General features: G+C 41.5%; 1 protein-coding gene across 1 annotated transcript in view; it reads right to left on the reverse strand.

Annotated features, from left to right (window-relative positions):
* Nucleotides 1-231: 231 nt before the first annotated feature.
* The window catches only part of LOC124284971 (homeobox protein MOX-2-like), a 48,955-nt gene continuing 33,116 nt past the window's right edge, over nt 232-16,070 (reverse strand). Inside the window, exon 3 of the mRNA XM_046721099.1 lies at nt 232-1,717. Coding sequence (XP_046577055.1) covers nt 1,502-1,717 — 216 coding nt within the window. The 3' untranslated portion in view covers nt 232-1,501. The remainder of the gene's footprint in view (nt 1,718-16,070) is intronic.

The raw sequence follows: 16,070 nt of genomic DNA on the forward strand, positions 1-16,070 counted from the left end.
ATGATAACATCAGTCTCAAAGGAAAATATTTCAAATTTCCACGCCCAAGGACGCCATGTTACAGCTTCCCACGTTGGCTTGTGCCCACTGAGACGAGTTGTTGACACCTTTAAGAACCAGTGCCCCGTTCCTCAAAGCGATCGTACCGCTACGACAGTCGTACGTCTATGTTAACGTATGGAGTTACGATCATCTTCGCGCTACTATCGCTTTGTGGAACGGGGCCCTGGGTCACGATCCACAAAGCGTTCGTAACTTTACGACCTGTCGTAACTATATAGTTTATCATGGGCTAACGATTGTCATAGCGCTACGAACTCTTTGTGGTTCCGTACCGAGGAAGATATGTTCTGTATCCGGAACCTTTGATAGGTACCAGGAACATTAGATCGGCATCAGGAACATTACATGGGTATCAGGAACATTTGAGCGGCACTAAGAAACTGTTATTGACGTCAGGAACATTCGATGGGCACTAGGAACCTGTTAACATCAGGAACAGGTGATGGTCAACATGAACATTTGATCAGTACCAAGAATAGTTGAACAGGTTTCTTCTGGACATTTCAGAGAGCTTTCTTTTCCATGGATCATATGCAATATGTCAACTGACTGGGTCTCGCTCCCAAACACGGTGTCTCCAAGCTCCGTGTCCGCAGAACAAGTACGTTTTGCACCCTAGCATGTGTGTTGTCATAGCAACACTCATGACTCGGTAAGATTTACAAAAAATAATTTGAGGATGACATCTTTTAATGCAAATAGAATACTATTTTGGTAGGACTTGTAATTCCCAAGTATAATGACTGAAGGCCTACATTCAGTGCCAAACTTCTGTACATGCATGTACACATTGCCTTAATCCCGTTTAATATGAAGAACACAAACTTCATAACAGTAATCGAGTCCCTCCTCCCACAGTATTTTTATCTGCCTCTATCTGTCTACATCTGTTCTCACTAAAACCCTACCCACAGTAATGTCATTTTAGTGAGTGAGTGAGTGAGTTTAGTTTAAGCCACTTTTAGCAATATTCCAACAATATCCGGGGACACCGGAAATGGGCTTCAAACATTGTACCTATGTGGGGAATCGAACCTGGGTTCTCGGCGTGACGAGCGAACGCTTAACCACAAGGCTACCCCACCGCCCTTAATGTCATTTTAATGTCGAACATGATATTAGGTGACTTCACAGGTCAGTCTGAACAACATAAAATAACCATATTCTCAGATGAAAAAACAGAGATTAGTAAACATGTCTTGAATAATTCAGTTTGCCTTGTGCTAACTGACTGGAAACATTTCCTACAAGTTCATCTTCGTCAGATCTCTGCAGTCGTGTGTACGTGCACTCTACCGACGTGTGAGCTTCGGTTCCAAATGTGGTACACTTTCTTCAGGCAATACCTCTGTCATTTTCATGTCCGATGACGTCATGATGACGTCATGATGATGTCATTTCACGATCACTTACAACCAGAATGAATGTAGAGTTTCTTTCAGAGTTTGGCATCTTTCATTTCTTCTTTTATATGCTCCATGGGATCACGTGATCCTGTGTTTGAGTCCTTTAACGAATCACTGAACACGCCACCCGATGACGTCACACACGGGGTCATCAAGGGCTTCAGTTGACCTGTGACCTTGTCCCGCACGAGCTGAGCCCCCTTTGCCCTTTTCCACTTCATCCGTCGATTTTGAAACCACACCTTCACCTAGAATACAATGAAACAACAGTTTTCACCCTTTTAGGCCACTTCATCCGTCGATTTTGAAACCACACCTTCACCTAGAATACAATGAAACAACAGTTATGTGGTTGTGTGAGTGAGTGACTTTAGTTTTACGCCGCACTCAGCAATATTCCAGCTATATGGCGGCTGTCTTCAAATAATCGAGTCTGGACCAGACAATCCAGTGATCAACAGCATGAACATCCATCTACGCAACTGGGATACGATGTGTCAACCGATTCAGCGAGCCTCACCACCCGTTAGTTGCCTCTTAAGACAAGCTTGGGTTACTGAAGATATATTCTAACCCTGATCTTCATGGGTGTGGACACAAGAAATGGCTCCACAACAAAACTAGCGCAAGACAACAAAAATAGGTGTGCCAAATATATAATAGGTCTAAACCCCTTTTCGCCTAAATTAATATTTATCATGTATGTTAGTTTTACCTGTCTGTTGTTTAAGGCCACACTCTGCAATATTACAAGTATGTGATCCAGTGATCAACAGCATGAACATCTGGGATACGATGACATGTGCCACCCATTAGTGAGTGAGTGAGTTTAGTATTACGCCGCACTCAGCAATATTCCAGCTATATGGCGGCGGTCTGTAAATAATCGAGTCTGGACCAGACAATCCAGTGATCAACAGCATGAGCATCATCTGCGCAATTGGGAACCGATGACACGCGTCAACCAAGTCAGCGAGCCTGACCACCCGATCCCGTTAGTCGCCTCTTACGACAAGCATGGGTTACTGAAGATCAATATTCTAACCCGGACCGCCTCCCATCAGTAGCCTCTCACACATAAAATACGGATATTCTTCAGTCCTGGAGATGAGAGAAGCCAATGACAACATGAACATCAATAATGGCAGTCGTGATACTATGACATGCTTCAACCAAGTCAACAACCCGGGGCTGATGAAGATCAGTTCTACCTCGATTCGCGGGGAGATACGTTAGAATCTACCAGTTGGTGGATGCCCCGTTTGCAGTGTCTCAGGTTCACTGGTGAGGTTTAATTAAAATGTCTAGAACTACAAATAACATACTTTAACACAGACTTAAAAGGTCATAGCGCTAAGATCGTTTTATGCAAACTGGCACGAAAACCAACACGTTGCTTATTCGACACCATCAGCCTGATATACAGACCCTGAAACAAATATATCCACAAAAGCCAATGCAAGTCTAGCTTACTGAAAATGAAGAAAGTCCCTGGGCTCCTTTCCTTTATATTTTATGATTATACTTGTCAGGGGCGGATACAGCTTTTTGAAAAAGGGGGGGTGCACACTATTGAGGAAAGGAGGGGTGCACACTGCATTTTCACCTGAGTTGCATTGGTCATTTAACAAACTTTCAGCACAAAAGGGGGGTGCGCACCCCTGCACACCCCCTCTGGATCCCCCTATGCTTGTGACCCGTTTTGTTTCTGTAAAATATGATCATTTCAGAGACTAGATGTTAGTCTTACCATCACCCTGTTCTCAGAAGTAGACTAAGCAAGGGAGACAATGCTCTTCGGCCCAGTTAAAGAGAAGGCTTGAGTCTTACCTTAGAACCATCTCACCATGATGCGTGGAACGTTCACATCGTCCACGTTTAGTTATATGTGTACAGGCCTAGGTCATGTAGAACCGCCACAAACCAAACAAAAATAGTCCTGTGCATAAGCGGATCCAGAGGGGGGTGCAGGGTTGCGCGCGTATCTGCCCCTGCCTGTGATTACCGCCATGCACCGGCGGGTGAGCGTCAAGTATACGTAGCGCATATACTGTTAGAATCGCTCGTAAAATAACCTCCTCGCAAACAAACCGCGATTAAGAGACCAGGGCCTAGATTTTCGAAGCTCTCTTAGAGCTAAGACAGTCGTAAGTACCATACATTAACTTACGACCCTCTTAGCGCTAAGAGAGCTTCTAAAATCTAGGCCCTGGGTCTAGATTTCGAAGCGCTAAGATAGCCGGAAGTGCCATACATTAACATTAACTTACGACTATCTTAGCGCTAAGAGAGCTTCGAAAATCTAGACCCAGGGCCCCGATCCACAAAGCGTTCGAAACGTTACGACCTGTCGTAACTCTATAGTTTATCATAGGCATACGGATGTCGTAGCGCTATGAACGTTTTGTGGATCGGGGACAAACTATAGCTCAGTTTGATTATTATATAATTTTGATCGGTAACAAATGATATCATTTAAACTGAAAAGAAGCCCTATTGAGATGCAAGTGGAAAATCTGCAATTGCTTCATTTACAGTAGGACTGGTGGAAGCGAATGTACCGCGGTTCAGGGTCGGTGAGACTACCAGAGACAACTGTTGGATGTCCAAATGTGTCACTGGATATTCCTGATTAGGGGAATAACTCGCTGCTTAAAGTTTTTATCCGCAGTAATCATTATTAGCAAAACGATACTTCACTAGCAGCAACCCATTAAAGCGAATATTATATTCGGATTTCAAGGATTGTAGATATCGCAATGAATGGATCCCACTTCGGTCGGGCAATGCATATGGTAAACGACACTTGAAGTTGGTTTTATTTGTTCGAAGAAAGTGCGTGTGAGGAATGAACCTATTAAACATTTATTTCAATCTAAATTAAGATATACTTTCAAAATGTGTCTGATCGTCAACACATCATTTAAAGTAGGCGGTGGGGTAGCCCAATGGTTAAAGTGTTCGCTCGTCACGTCGAAGACCCAGGTTCGAATCCCCACATGGGTACAATGTGTGAAGCCCATTTCTGGTGTCCCCCGCCCCCCGCCGTGATGTTGCTGGAATATTGCTTAAAGTGGCGTAAAACCCAACTCACTCACTCACTCATTTAAAGTAAATCTTCTGATAGGATTGGTTGTTTCCGTTTGAATAATTAAACACGTTTCACATTTTATACTTTCCAATACTCATTTTATCATATTCACATGCAAACTATATTCTCTATATTTCCCTGAAATCAACCACTTCTGTCGTGAAACATCACAAACTACTGAAGACAATTATCTTTTGAAAAGATTGTTCGTAAACTACATTTTTTAACAAGTATAGTTTTAAAGGAACATTACTTCTAGGATCGGGGGGTCCGACATGTCATCGTATCCAAGTTGTGTAGATGGATGCTCATGCTGTTGACCACTGGATTGTCTGGACGAGACTTGATTATTTACAGACCGCCGCCGGAATATTGCTGAGTGTGGCGTTAAACAACAAACCAACCCAAAACTTGAAACAAAACGGGAATCTAAAGTTGGGACAAAACAATGAAACTGTTTCCCGTTTTAAAACCAACCGGCCGTGTCTAAAACATTTGTTACAAGAGAAGTTACACGGTAGCTGATAATCTGAACAGCCAGGTGAACTAGCAAGCCTCCCCCCCCCCCCAAGTTCAGGTATCAATAACTAAGTGACAAATCATCAGAGTTGGTCTGTCGATTTTGTGTGACTGAACAAAATTTGGTTTTGTTGGATTAATTAGATTTTGAGTCGGTGAGCAATTCATCGGTCTCAAATGAAATTAAACGGACTGTAAGAGTTATGTGTGGACATATAAGTGTTTCATTGCAAAACAGATCTGAACAAATGTTGTACTATGTGTGTTGAGTCGGACACGAAAGGTTACTCAAAACACTTTATTTCAGCGTCATGATGTCTATACAAAAGTTGTAGAGTGCAGAGTACAGTCCGAGGTTTTTAGCATCGTAGCTTAGTGTATAACCGCAAGAAGTAACCACGGGTCTTACATAATCTAAACTAGGCGAGGGTTCGGCTCATTAAACAACCGAATTGGCGTCACTCTATCGAATTTGTTCCGAATTTATCTCTCAAATTACGATAAGATAGCAATGATTAATTAAAACAACTGTATCGCAAGATAGAAATAAAAGCAGGATACTGAATCAGGGTTACGCCAACAGATAGGAACGACAAATTACGATCTGCTTCAATATTACTTAAGGGGAAGGTATATTCTCTCGCCACATAAACAGATAATCACATATAGAGATTGCAGCGTAATTGCGATGAGATTTTAACCTAGAGAGTTCTTTGTAGACGCGAACAAGTCGCGCTTTAGTTCAGTGAACTAGGACGGTCAGTGAACTAGGATCGGTATACGTTGAAGCTGTGCAATATTCTTCATGTGGTTTATCGAGATATGCGTGATATCGAACCCGTAAGTGAGTGAGTTTAACCTCTAGAGTTGTGAACCTTTTGCAATATTCCTCAATATCACCAACTTTTTTGGGGACACCAACGACGTAATGGTCAATGCTTCAAGCATTTCAGTTTTCGTACCCAAAACCCGGGTTCGATTCTCCACATTCATCAACAATATCATCATATATAAATAGAACCCGGTGAGTCTTCGGCGTGACGAGCGAACGCTTTTAACCCATCAAGGCTAAAAATCTATATAATACAAAACACATAAATTAACACATATGAAGGTAAGTGAAGACTGTAGTCTGTTTTTAATCCCTTGAATATACAATCCTAAATTATTTGTAAAATCAATTTAAAACAGATTCAAACGGCTGACGTATGTTATTCATTACTTCAAAGAAATATAGTTTGCCGGGAAGAATCCCATTGCATTTTAATGTGTGTCTACAGTTAAAGGATGCTGGGTCAGATGTGACTATTTACCATCTGCCAACATCCAGCAGCGGTTGTATTCTCCTCGGGGAGCTGAGAACAATCAGGCGAGAGCAGGGGGCGGTGGGGTAGCCTAGTAGTTAAGGCGTTCCGGGTTCGATTCCCCATATAAGCACAATGTGTGAAGCCCATTTCTGGCGTCCCCCGCCGTGATGTTGCTGAAAGGCGGCGAAAAACTAAACTCACTCACTCGAGAGCACGCTCCTTAACTGACCGTGGTAATAATAATGCAGCACTTCGAGCATACATTGCATATGGCGTTGTGGCTTTTCAACTGGATTATTGTTATTATTTGTAGTACTTTGCTATTTTGGGATTTGGAGTGTACACCGTTTGAGTATGAATGTTAAGATCGAAAGTAATACATTTAACCCAAAGAAACGTTACCCTCCTTCCTTAGTGACGGAGGTACCTATCTTCAGCTGGCGTTATGGTGCGTGGACGTCACTTCTTGTTTTGTCTACGGTGACCTCAGTCTGTCTGTAGCCCTGAATAAGTCTTATAACCGTGATAGGGTGGCATCAGCGGGCGTTGGCAACTGCATTTTATGTCGACCCCATCTGCACCATCCCAATGGCTCTTTCTTACTCTTCAGCTGTTAATCATGGCATATTTCTCGTTCTTGTGTATCATATGTATTCTAGGCTCTCTTTATACCCTATAGAATCATTCTACATGTGAAATGGAGGCAAATACTGCTTGAATATTGCTGCGTTTTGGCGATTGATATTGCTATGTGTAAACAGAAAATGATGTTACTTTGTAAGCAAATATGTGAAGAAAGATAATTTAAGATGTTTCTAAACATTTTTTCACATTATCAAAGACACGTTTTACTTGTTTGCACTAATGCAAATCAGCAGAAAATGTTTTAAAAGACTGAAATCATAGGAATGATTATTTTACAATTTTACACACTCTACAACAGTTGTTTCTTGTTTTAATAGTTGAAAAATGGTAATTTAAATGGTTTATCTTTGTCTCAAAGCAGAATTTTATTTCAAACCTTTCTTTTGGACATCTGAATCACTGTTATTGGTTGATTTCGGCATGGACGAAAATAGGACAATTTAACTTTTCTGAAAACGATGCATTTCACCGAAATATGAATGCATTTGAGAATTCTTTTTTCGTGATTTACATAAAGCTGTGTTGTAAAGCTTTCTTGTAAACTAATCCATTCTAACATATCTTTGATAGTTTTTAAGCAATTCATAAAGGTAGGAGGGGAACGTTTCTTTTGTCGTTTATTGTATATTAATTTCGTTTAAATTTGACAAGTGATCACGTTCTCTTCCAACTCACGCGTATTATTTTAGATGCTTTGTTTGGATTTGTTTGTCAAGTCAACCTATGACACTGGAATATGGCGAGAGACGTTAAAAACAAGAATACGAAACAGTCGGTTTATTTGTTCTATTTTACGAATGTTTTCGTTATAAAAATCAACCAATAAAAACTAAGCCTCACTATTTTTGACCGGTGCCCTTTCCCTCACGCGGATATCATTAGTTCCGGATGCCCTGTGTCGGCCATGTTGGCGGAAGTTCATCCCGCAGTCAGCGGTAGACGTCAAAATAAACTTTTCGGCGTCAAAATGCCATAAGTAATTCAGGGTTAGACTGTGTATGACAGAACATATGTAGGAAGCATCAACGTTTACAGTATATCTACGTTGTATATTTGGAAAGCTGATGAATTTTTAACACAACGTGTATAACGTTCCTGAACGTTACGTAAGCCACCCAGGTGAAGACGGCTTTTGTTAACCGGTGACGTGTGTTGGACATAACTTGTTATTAACAACTGGATAAGCTGCCGAACAAAAGAAAATATACATTTGAAAGCTAGATTTGACTAAAAAATATATAAAGTTAGTAAAACAGGTTTAAAAACAGTCGCCAAAACACTGCAAACATTCGAACGAGAACACAACGATAATACCCGTATCAAATACAGCGCTCCATAATAACCACACCTTGTCTGTTTCGTTTCGGTAAAATTGGCATGTACTTTCATTTACCCAGGCGGGGCAGTGGGGTAGTCTAGTGGCTAAAACGTTCGCTCGTTCGGGTTCGATTCTCCCCATGTGTACAATGTGTGAAGCCCATTTTTGGTGTCCCCCGCCGTGATATTGCGGGAAGATTGCTAAAAGCGGCGTAAAACTAAACTCACTCACTTACTCACTCACTCATTTACCCAGGCATGTTAAAATTACAATATATCCTGTCATCATCGCTTAACATTCATCTAAAAATATATATTCTTGTTAATGGCAATATGAAAAAATTATTGTCATCTTTTACAATCTCTCGTTTCTCATGCTGGTACCATCATTAACACTCCCACATCTTTTCCCCAATTACAAAAAAATTTCATTTTTTCCCAGATATTCTTTCGTAAGTAGATATGAAACGTATATATATTCCGAAAGTACGGGTGAATATTTCCGCATCAGTAGTGCTATGCTTTTTGCGCGGTGTCGTGTTCGATGCCTATTTGGAATTCAAAAGCTGGAGCTGTAGCTGGCGTCTTTGTAATATTATATATCCAAAAAATATTGATGTGTGAAATATAAGTACGTCTTTACGGAAGAACTGTAATTACAACACCATTGTCAGCAGTACGGGTGTGTGAGTCCCGCATCCTCGCGGAATGTCATATGTCATCACTCTGCTGAACCTTCCATCAGAAGTAACAGAATAATCCAGTTTCAACTAATGTCATCATGGCGTTCAATATCTTGTTTGACAATTGGGAGGATGAAAACACTGAAAGTCAAAATCACATGTCTTCATTGTGCATGGCTGTAATTTCAGTGTCGAGGCCGTCGATCAAATGCGTACTTCCTTGTACTTACCTATTGACATGTTTGATGAGAATCGACCGAAATGAGCACCGTGTGTTTATGCTGGGGAATTTTGTTGCCGTGTTCATCGTTTTTCTCGATTACGATGGCTATTTTAACAAGCCCATTCTCGAAATTTCTGCATAGTATTGATCTTTTTTTTAGTTCAATTCGCAGAGTAGTCTCACGCTTAAGAAATCAACACTAAGATAATTTCAATCGGAAACAAGGAATGTATGATAAAGGACAAATCTATAACATAGAAATACCTCAAAGATATTTACTTGGGAAAATGCGCAAAAATAAAACGGCAACAAAACATAAAACTTTATCTTTTATAAGATATCAGAGGAAAAACAAGGGTTAAGAAGGAAAGAAATGTAAGATTATGGAATCGTGAAATACACCCGACCCAACATAGCAATTGCAATCAAGAAATGATGAAAAATAATACAACGTAGATTTGTAATGAATGATTTTCACCTAGGATTAGATGGTTGAAAAGAGTTATGTTGCTAACGGAATACACGTCTGTGACCATGCGTCGATTGCCCGCATGTTCACCCACGGGCTGGAGTGAGTGAGTGAGCTTAGTTTTACGCCGCTTTTAGCAATATTCCAGCAATATCACGGCGGGGAACACACTGGACCCATGTGGGGAATCGAACCCGGGTCTTTGGCGTGACGAGCGAACGCTTTAACCACGAGGCTACCCCACGGGCTGGATATGGGGCGTATCTGTTGTATTGAACATTCTAAATGAAGCTCAGTAGTCATTCATGCGCATGTCGGATGAAAATGCGGAGAAAAGTTCAAAGTTCTCGACAGACTCAGGATCATAATCAGGGTGAGAGTTTAGATCCCAAATGACTATATGTGGAGCCTACCACATCTAAGGGACGCAACTCTGCGTTATTTTGAAGGCCACAAGCGGTATTATTCTGTAAAATGCGCCAAGGTGGAAAGAACCGAAACGTGCCAAAATGTACATGTAAATATACACTGATATATATCCGTTATCTCAATAGAGGTATAACATCGTGTCCGTCTGTGTTCCAAATCAATACTTCTGCAGATATTGTATTTATGCACATACGAACGTTCAAAGGCCTTCACTTAATATCATTCAGTGTAATTATGGAAAGAAATGAGCTTATTCCAAAATGTTTTTAAAACTTCCCATAAACAATAAACAGCCTCTTTCTCAAAGCATGTCATTATAGAGGCGAAACTTCAAAATTTGAAAATTGTCTAAAACATTGTGAACTAATAGCAATTTAAAACCTGCCGCTAAAAGGCGTAAAAAACTATTTGACTGTGCCTTAAAACTCAGATTTCTATACACTGCATATTTATTTCAGGCACTCGTGTTTTCAGCTGTTTTAACATATTTATGTAACGGGTGGATTAAAACAGTATTTCTACAGCTGCTGTTGGTATTTGAAAATTAATCTTTATTAATATAGAGATTAATTTTCTGGCCTTTCTCTGCAACATTTCAGGCAAGCTGTAAGAATACACAAAAGCGACTCGACGAGACTATTTTTAACTAACAATGGTATACTTAACTTCACGAGGGGGAATATAACTTTAAAAAACATAATTAACAAGAAAATATCACGTATGTGTAAATACTACCACGAATGTGGTAAAGTCATTCAAGATGGCTGCAAGCCAGGAGGAAATAGATTAGGCCACGTGTTTCATCAGAAAAAGACAAATTTCTCGCACGTGCTGGCCATTCCCAAGAGGTTTTACTCCCCCCTGCTTGAAATCCACGGGGTATTCCTCCAACTGATGCACGCACACTGTGGGAAATTGGAATATTTTTTTAAAGCTTGGGACAATATTATTCTAATTTTAAGTCAACTGCCAACATCGACTGCGTGCTAGTATTTAGATCTGACAGGTGTAATAAATTCCAAATGAAGAACACCAGCACAGGCCGATTTCAGTTTTATCGCGTAAGTTTTTAACGAAACCTTTAACAATAAAACAATTCTATTACCTCAAATATTTTTTTTCTGAATTATTTGACCTTAAATGATAATAATATATTACATATGACCCGGCGAACTTAGCATAAATATCATGTATGTTAGTAGTTTAACAAAGAAGACATGCATTGAGTATGCATAAATCCAACATTCCACCTGTACTGTGCTGAAACTATTTTAATGATGTAAACAAACAAACAGAAAAATTGAAAATAATTAAACATATCAATTTTCAGTAATAATATTAAAACAGGTTTTTTTCATAATATTGATAAACTACGTATAAACTGGGACATCAGCTATCTTACCAGCCACTAAAACAACACGTACAACACTGAATACAAAACGTTAAATATTTCAACAAAATACCGATAAAAAAGAGACAATTCTTTCTTTCTGACATAATAAGATCACCATTTACGCATCTCAATAATTTTGTCAAAAAAGCTTAGCTTTTTGATTTTCCAGATAGTTCTGATTGACAGGTTGTCGGTAGCCCTTACACAGGTAAGGTTAAACAGAATATATACTGTTGATGACAATGATCGGTTACACAGTATAATCAATATTTAGGAACCCAACCCTTTTCCTGCTTATTCTCTGCATATTTGTCTTCATGATTAATATATCTTTCAACGCGGAAATATGGGACTTTCGCGTCAATTGATATTCGTTCTCTCGACGCCTAAACAAGGCGCAGTGATATTTGTTGTTTCACTGACATTATCCCTGCACTAAACAAATAGTTCCTGACAGGATATAGATATGTTAGGCTAATGATCCTTGAAATATGCATTCATTTGTAGATTTTCGCTCATCAATCACCCCAGAGGTCGTGGACACGGAAATGGAGGACAGATATTACTGTCTTTATCCACGAGTACTCGTCGTGTCGGTAGCCGGTTCACACCGCGTGGCCATTTGTCAATTTCATCGCCATTGAAATACGCACCGAATCGTGTTGGTTATATAAACACAATATAGACACAAGGTGGATATGAGCATGTGTTAACAACCTGAATGTCAATCAACGAAAACATGTTTCATTTTTATTTGTTTTGTTTTCTTTCATTTTGCTGTTATGTTGTTTAATGTTGTTGACTTTATTCTTTTCTCATCTTTTAGACGAGATGTACGAATAATGGAATCGACCTATTAGCTTTATAGGCATATCATTACAAATGACATTAACAAAACAATATTTTCAACACATGTTTATAAATCATTGATTATATAGAGGAATAGGGTGTCACATTACACGGCAAACTGTGTTAGTGATCACCCATGTTGAATATTTAGATTGTACCTATCTTTCCTTCCAGTTTAGTACTTGCCTTGTTGGATGTTTTACGAACACCGGGTGTCATCACTGGCTAGTTTCATATTTAAAACGGGGCAGTGGGGTATCCTCGTGGTCATGGCGTTCGCTCGTCACACTGAAGACCCGAGTTCGATTCCCCATGGGTACAATGTGTGAAGCCCATTTCTGGTGTCCCCCGCCGTGATATTGCTGGAATATTGCTAAACGCGGCGTAAAACCAAACTCACTCACTCATATTTAACACGCTATATGTTACCTTTCACCCAATGTGACCTGTTTCAGAAGATAGTGGAGATGAGCTATTCACGTTATAGGCTTACTTGTACATTAATCAAAATGGGCCGCTATCCCTCTATCCCCCTCCCCGTCGCCCCCAACTCCCCATCGGCCCACCGCTACGGTACAGACACCCAGCTGCCTCCGTCCCATATTGTGTCTCTTTCCTCCCTAGTGGTCGTGATGGAGTAAGGGCGACTTGGACCAGAAATATATCTGTTTGTGCCAACTCGTTCCCTCTGTCCATTGTCATCAATTACATGCCATTTTCGTCATCATTCCATTCTTCACTTCTACTTCTGAACCCCCTCAGCAGAATTTTGCTCATCTCTCAATTGTCCATTCGTCGCCCTTATAAGAATTGACATAAAGGCCCTGCCAAAATATTCTGTATAATGTTAAATCCGATCGGTACCTTGTGTGTGAAAGCGTACAAGTCTCTCAATAGCAAGATGATATCGGATGCTGGGAGCGGGGAATGGCATGTCATTGCAATGGGGTTTTAGTTATTATTATGTGGTCTGGTGTCAGTAGGAAATACTACCCCTTCTTCTTTATCTTACCCCTCCCTTAACTCACTCGCTCTAGACTTTGTTCCCCTGCACATGCAACATCTTTCTCTAATCTCTATATCTGTTTCTTCCATCTCGCCTTCTTCTGTCCCCACCTCTTACACCTTCCCTCCTGAAATATCTCACTCCAGCGGGGAATGGCATGTCATTGCAATGGGGTTTTAGTTATTATTATGTGGTCTGCTGTCAGTAGGAAATACTACCCCTTCTTCTTTATCTTACCCCCTCCCTAAATGAAAATATAGCATCGAGTTTTACTTCCCCTTAAATCACATCGCACCATTTCTCGTCAATTCCCCAATTAACCCATGACTATGGTTGTGCTGTTATATGTTTGACAAGGTAGCTGTAAATACATCTTTATGCATCTACATGCATGCGTGCAGGTATTTGATCTTATGGTTAAATAATGCCGACGCGGTGATAAATCTTAACTCACTCGCTCTAGACTTTGTTCCCCCTGCACAACATCTTTTCTACAATCTCTGTTCTGTTACATCGTTCTGCTACACCTCAACATCCCTCTCTCCCATCTTACAACTTCTGCTACACCTCTCCATCCTCTCATCCCTGTATCTGAAACGCCCTTCTACTCCTCCTCAACATCCCTATCTCCTTTTCTGAAACGTTCTTCTGTCCCACCTCAATCCCTCTCTCCCCCGTTCTTACAACGTTCTGCTACACCTCAACATCCCTCTCTCCTCGTGTCTTACAACGTTCTGCTACACCTCAACATCCCTCTCTCCTGTTCTTACAACGTTCTGCTACACCTCAACATCCCTCTCTCCCGGTTCTTACAACGTTCTGCTACACCTCAACATCCCTCTCTCCTGTTCTTACAACGTTCTGCTACACCTCAACATCCCTCTCTCCCGTGTCTTACAACGTTCTGCTACACCTCAACATCCCTCTCTCCCTCAACATGTTCTTACAACGTTCTGCTACACCTCAACATCCCTCTCCCGTGTTCTTACAACGTTCTGCTACACCTCAACATCCCTCTCTCCCGTGTCTTACAACGTTCTTGCTACACCTCAACATCCCTCTCTCCTGTTCTTACAACGTTCTGCTACACCTCAACATCCCTCTCTCCTGTTCTTACAACGTTCTGCTACACCTCAACATCCCTCTCCCGTGTTCTTACAACGTTCTGCTACACCTCAACATCCCTCTCCTGTGTCTTTACAACGTTCTGCTACACCTCAACATCCCTCTCTCCCGTGTCTTACAACGTTCTGCTACACCTCAACATCCCTCTCTCTCCTGTTCTTACAACGTTCTGCTACACCTCAACATCCCTCTCTCCTGTTCTTACAACGTTCTGCTACACCTCAACATCCCTCTCCCCTGTCTTTACAACGTTCTGCTACACCCTCAACATCCCTCTCTCCTGTTCTTACAACGTTCTGCTACACCTCAACATCCCTCTCCCCTTCTACAACGTTCTGCTACACCCTCAACATCCATCCCTCTCCTGTTCTCCCAACGTTCTGCTCAACATCCATCGTAAAGGCGTCCCTCTTTCTGATATCCCTTCCCTCTCTCCCGTTCTTACAACGTTCTGCTACACCCTCCACATCCCTCTCTCCCCTTCTTACAACGTTCTGCTACACCCTCAACATCCATCGTACAGACATCCCTCTTTCTGATATCCCTTCCCTCTCTCCTGTTCTTACAACGTTCTGCTACACCTCAACATCCATCGTACAGACGTCCCTCTTTCTGATACCCCTTCCCTCTCTCCTGTTCTTACAATGTTCTGCTACACCCTCAACATCCCTCGTACCAGACGTCCCTCTTCTGATATCCCTTCCTCTCTCCTGTTCTACAAACGTTCTTACAACGTCCCTCTCTCCCCTTCTACACGTACTTCTACACCTCTTTCTACCCTCCTCTCCTGTTCTTACAACGTTCTGCTACACTCCCTCAACATCCATCGTACCCGACGTCCCTCGTTTTATTATATTCCCAACATCCCTCTCTATCCTGTTCTTACAATGTTCTGCTACATCCCCAACATCTCCTCCCTTCTTACAACGTTCTGATACACCTCAACATCCCTCTCCTCTGTTCTTACAACGTTCTGCTACACCTCCAACATTCCTCGTACAGACGTCCTCTTCTGATACCCCTTCCCTCTCTCCTGTTCTTACAACGTTCTGCTACACCTCAGCATCCTCTCTCCAGTGTCGTACTGACTTTCTCTACATATCAACATCCCTCTCGCCATTGATGTTTTGGCGTCCTGCTGCACCTCGGCATTCGCTCTTCACAGACTTCCCTGGTTTCTTGCTGATATCGGCGTCGCTCAACCGCTGTTTCTGTTAATGTTCTGTTACGCCTCCTCAGCATCCTCTCCTGTTCTTACAATGTTCTGCTACACCTCAACATCCATCGTACAGACGTCCTCTTTCTGATACCCCCATTCCCTCTACCCTGTTCTTATAACGTTCTGCTACACCTCAACATCCCTCCTCCGTTCTTACAGCGTTCTGCTATACCTCAAACATCCCTCTCTCTCTCCTGTTCTTGCAACGTTCTGCTGCCAGCACCTCAACATCCCTATCTCCTGTACTTGTAGCCGTTCCGCTGCCAATCTCTGACACCCATTCCTCTCTCCTGTTCTACAACGTTCTGCTACACCCTCAACATTCC

Source organism: Haliotis rubra, unplaced genomic scaffold (assembly GCF_003918875.1).
Source record: "Haliotis rubra isolate DU_JTF1 unplaced genomic scaffold, ASM391887v1 Scf35, whole genome shotgun sequence".
Classification (NCBI taxonomy): Eukaryota; Metazoa; Mollusca; class Gastropoda; order Lepetellida; family Haliotidae; genus Haliotis; species Haliotis rubra.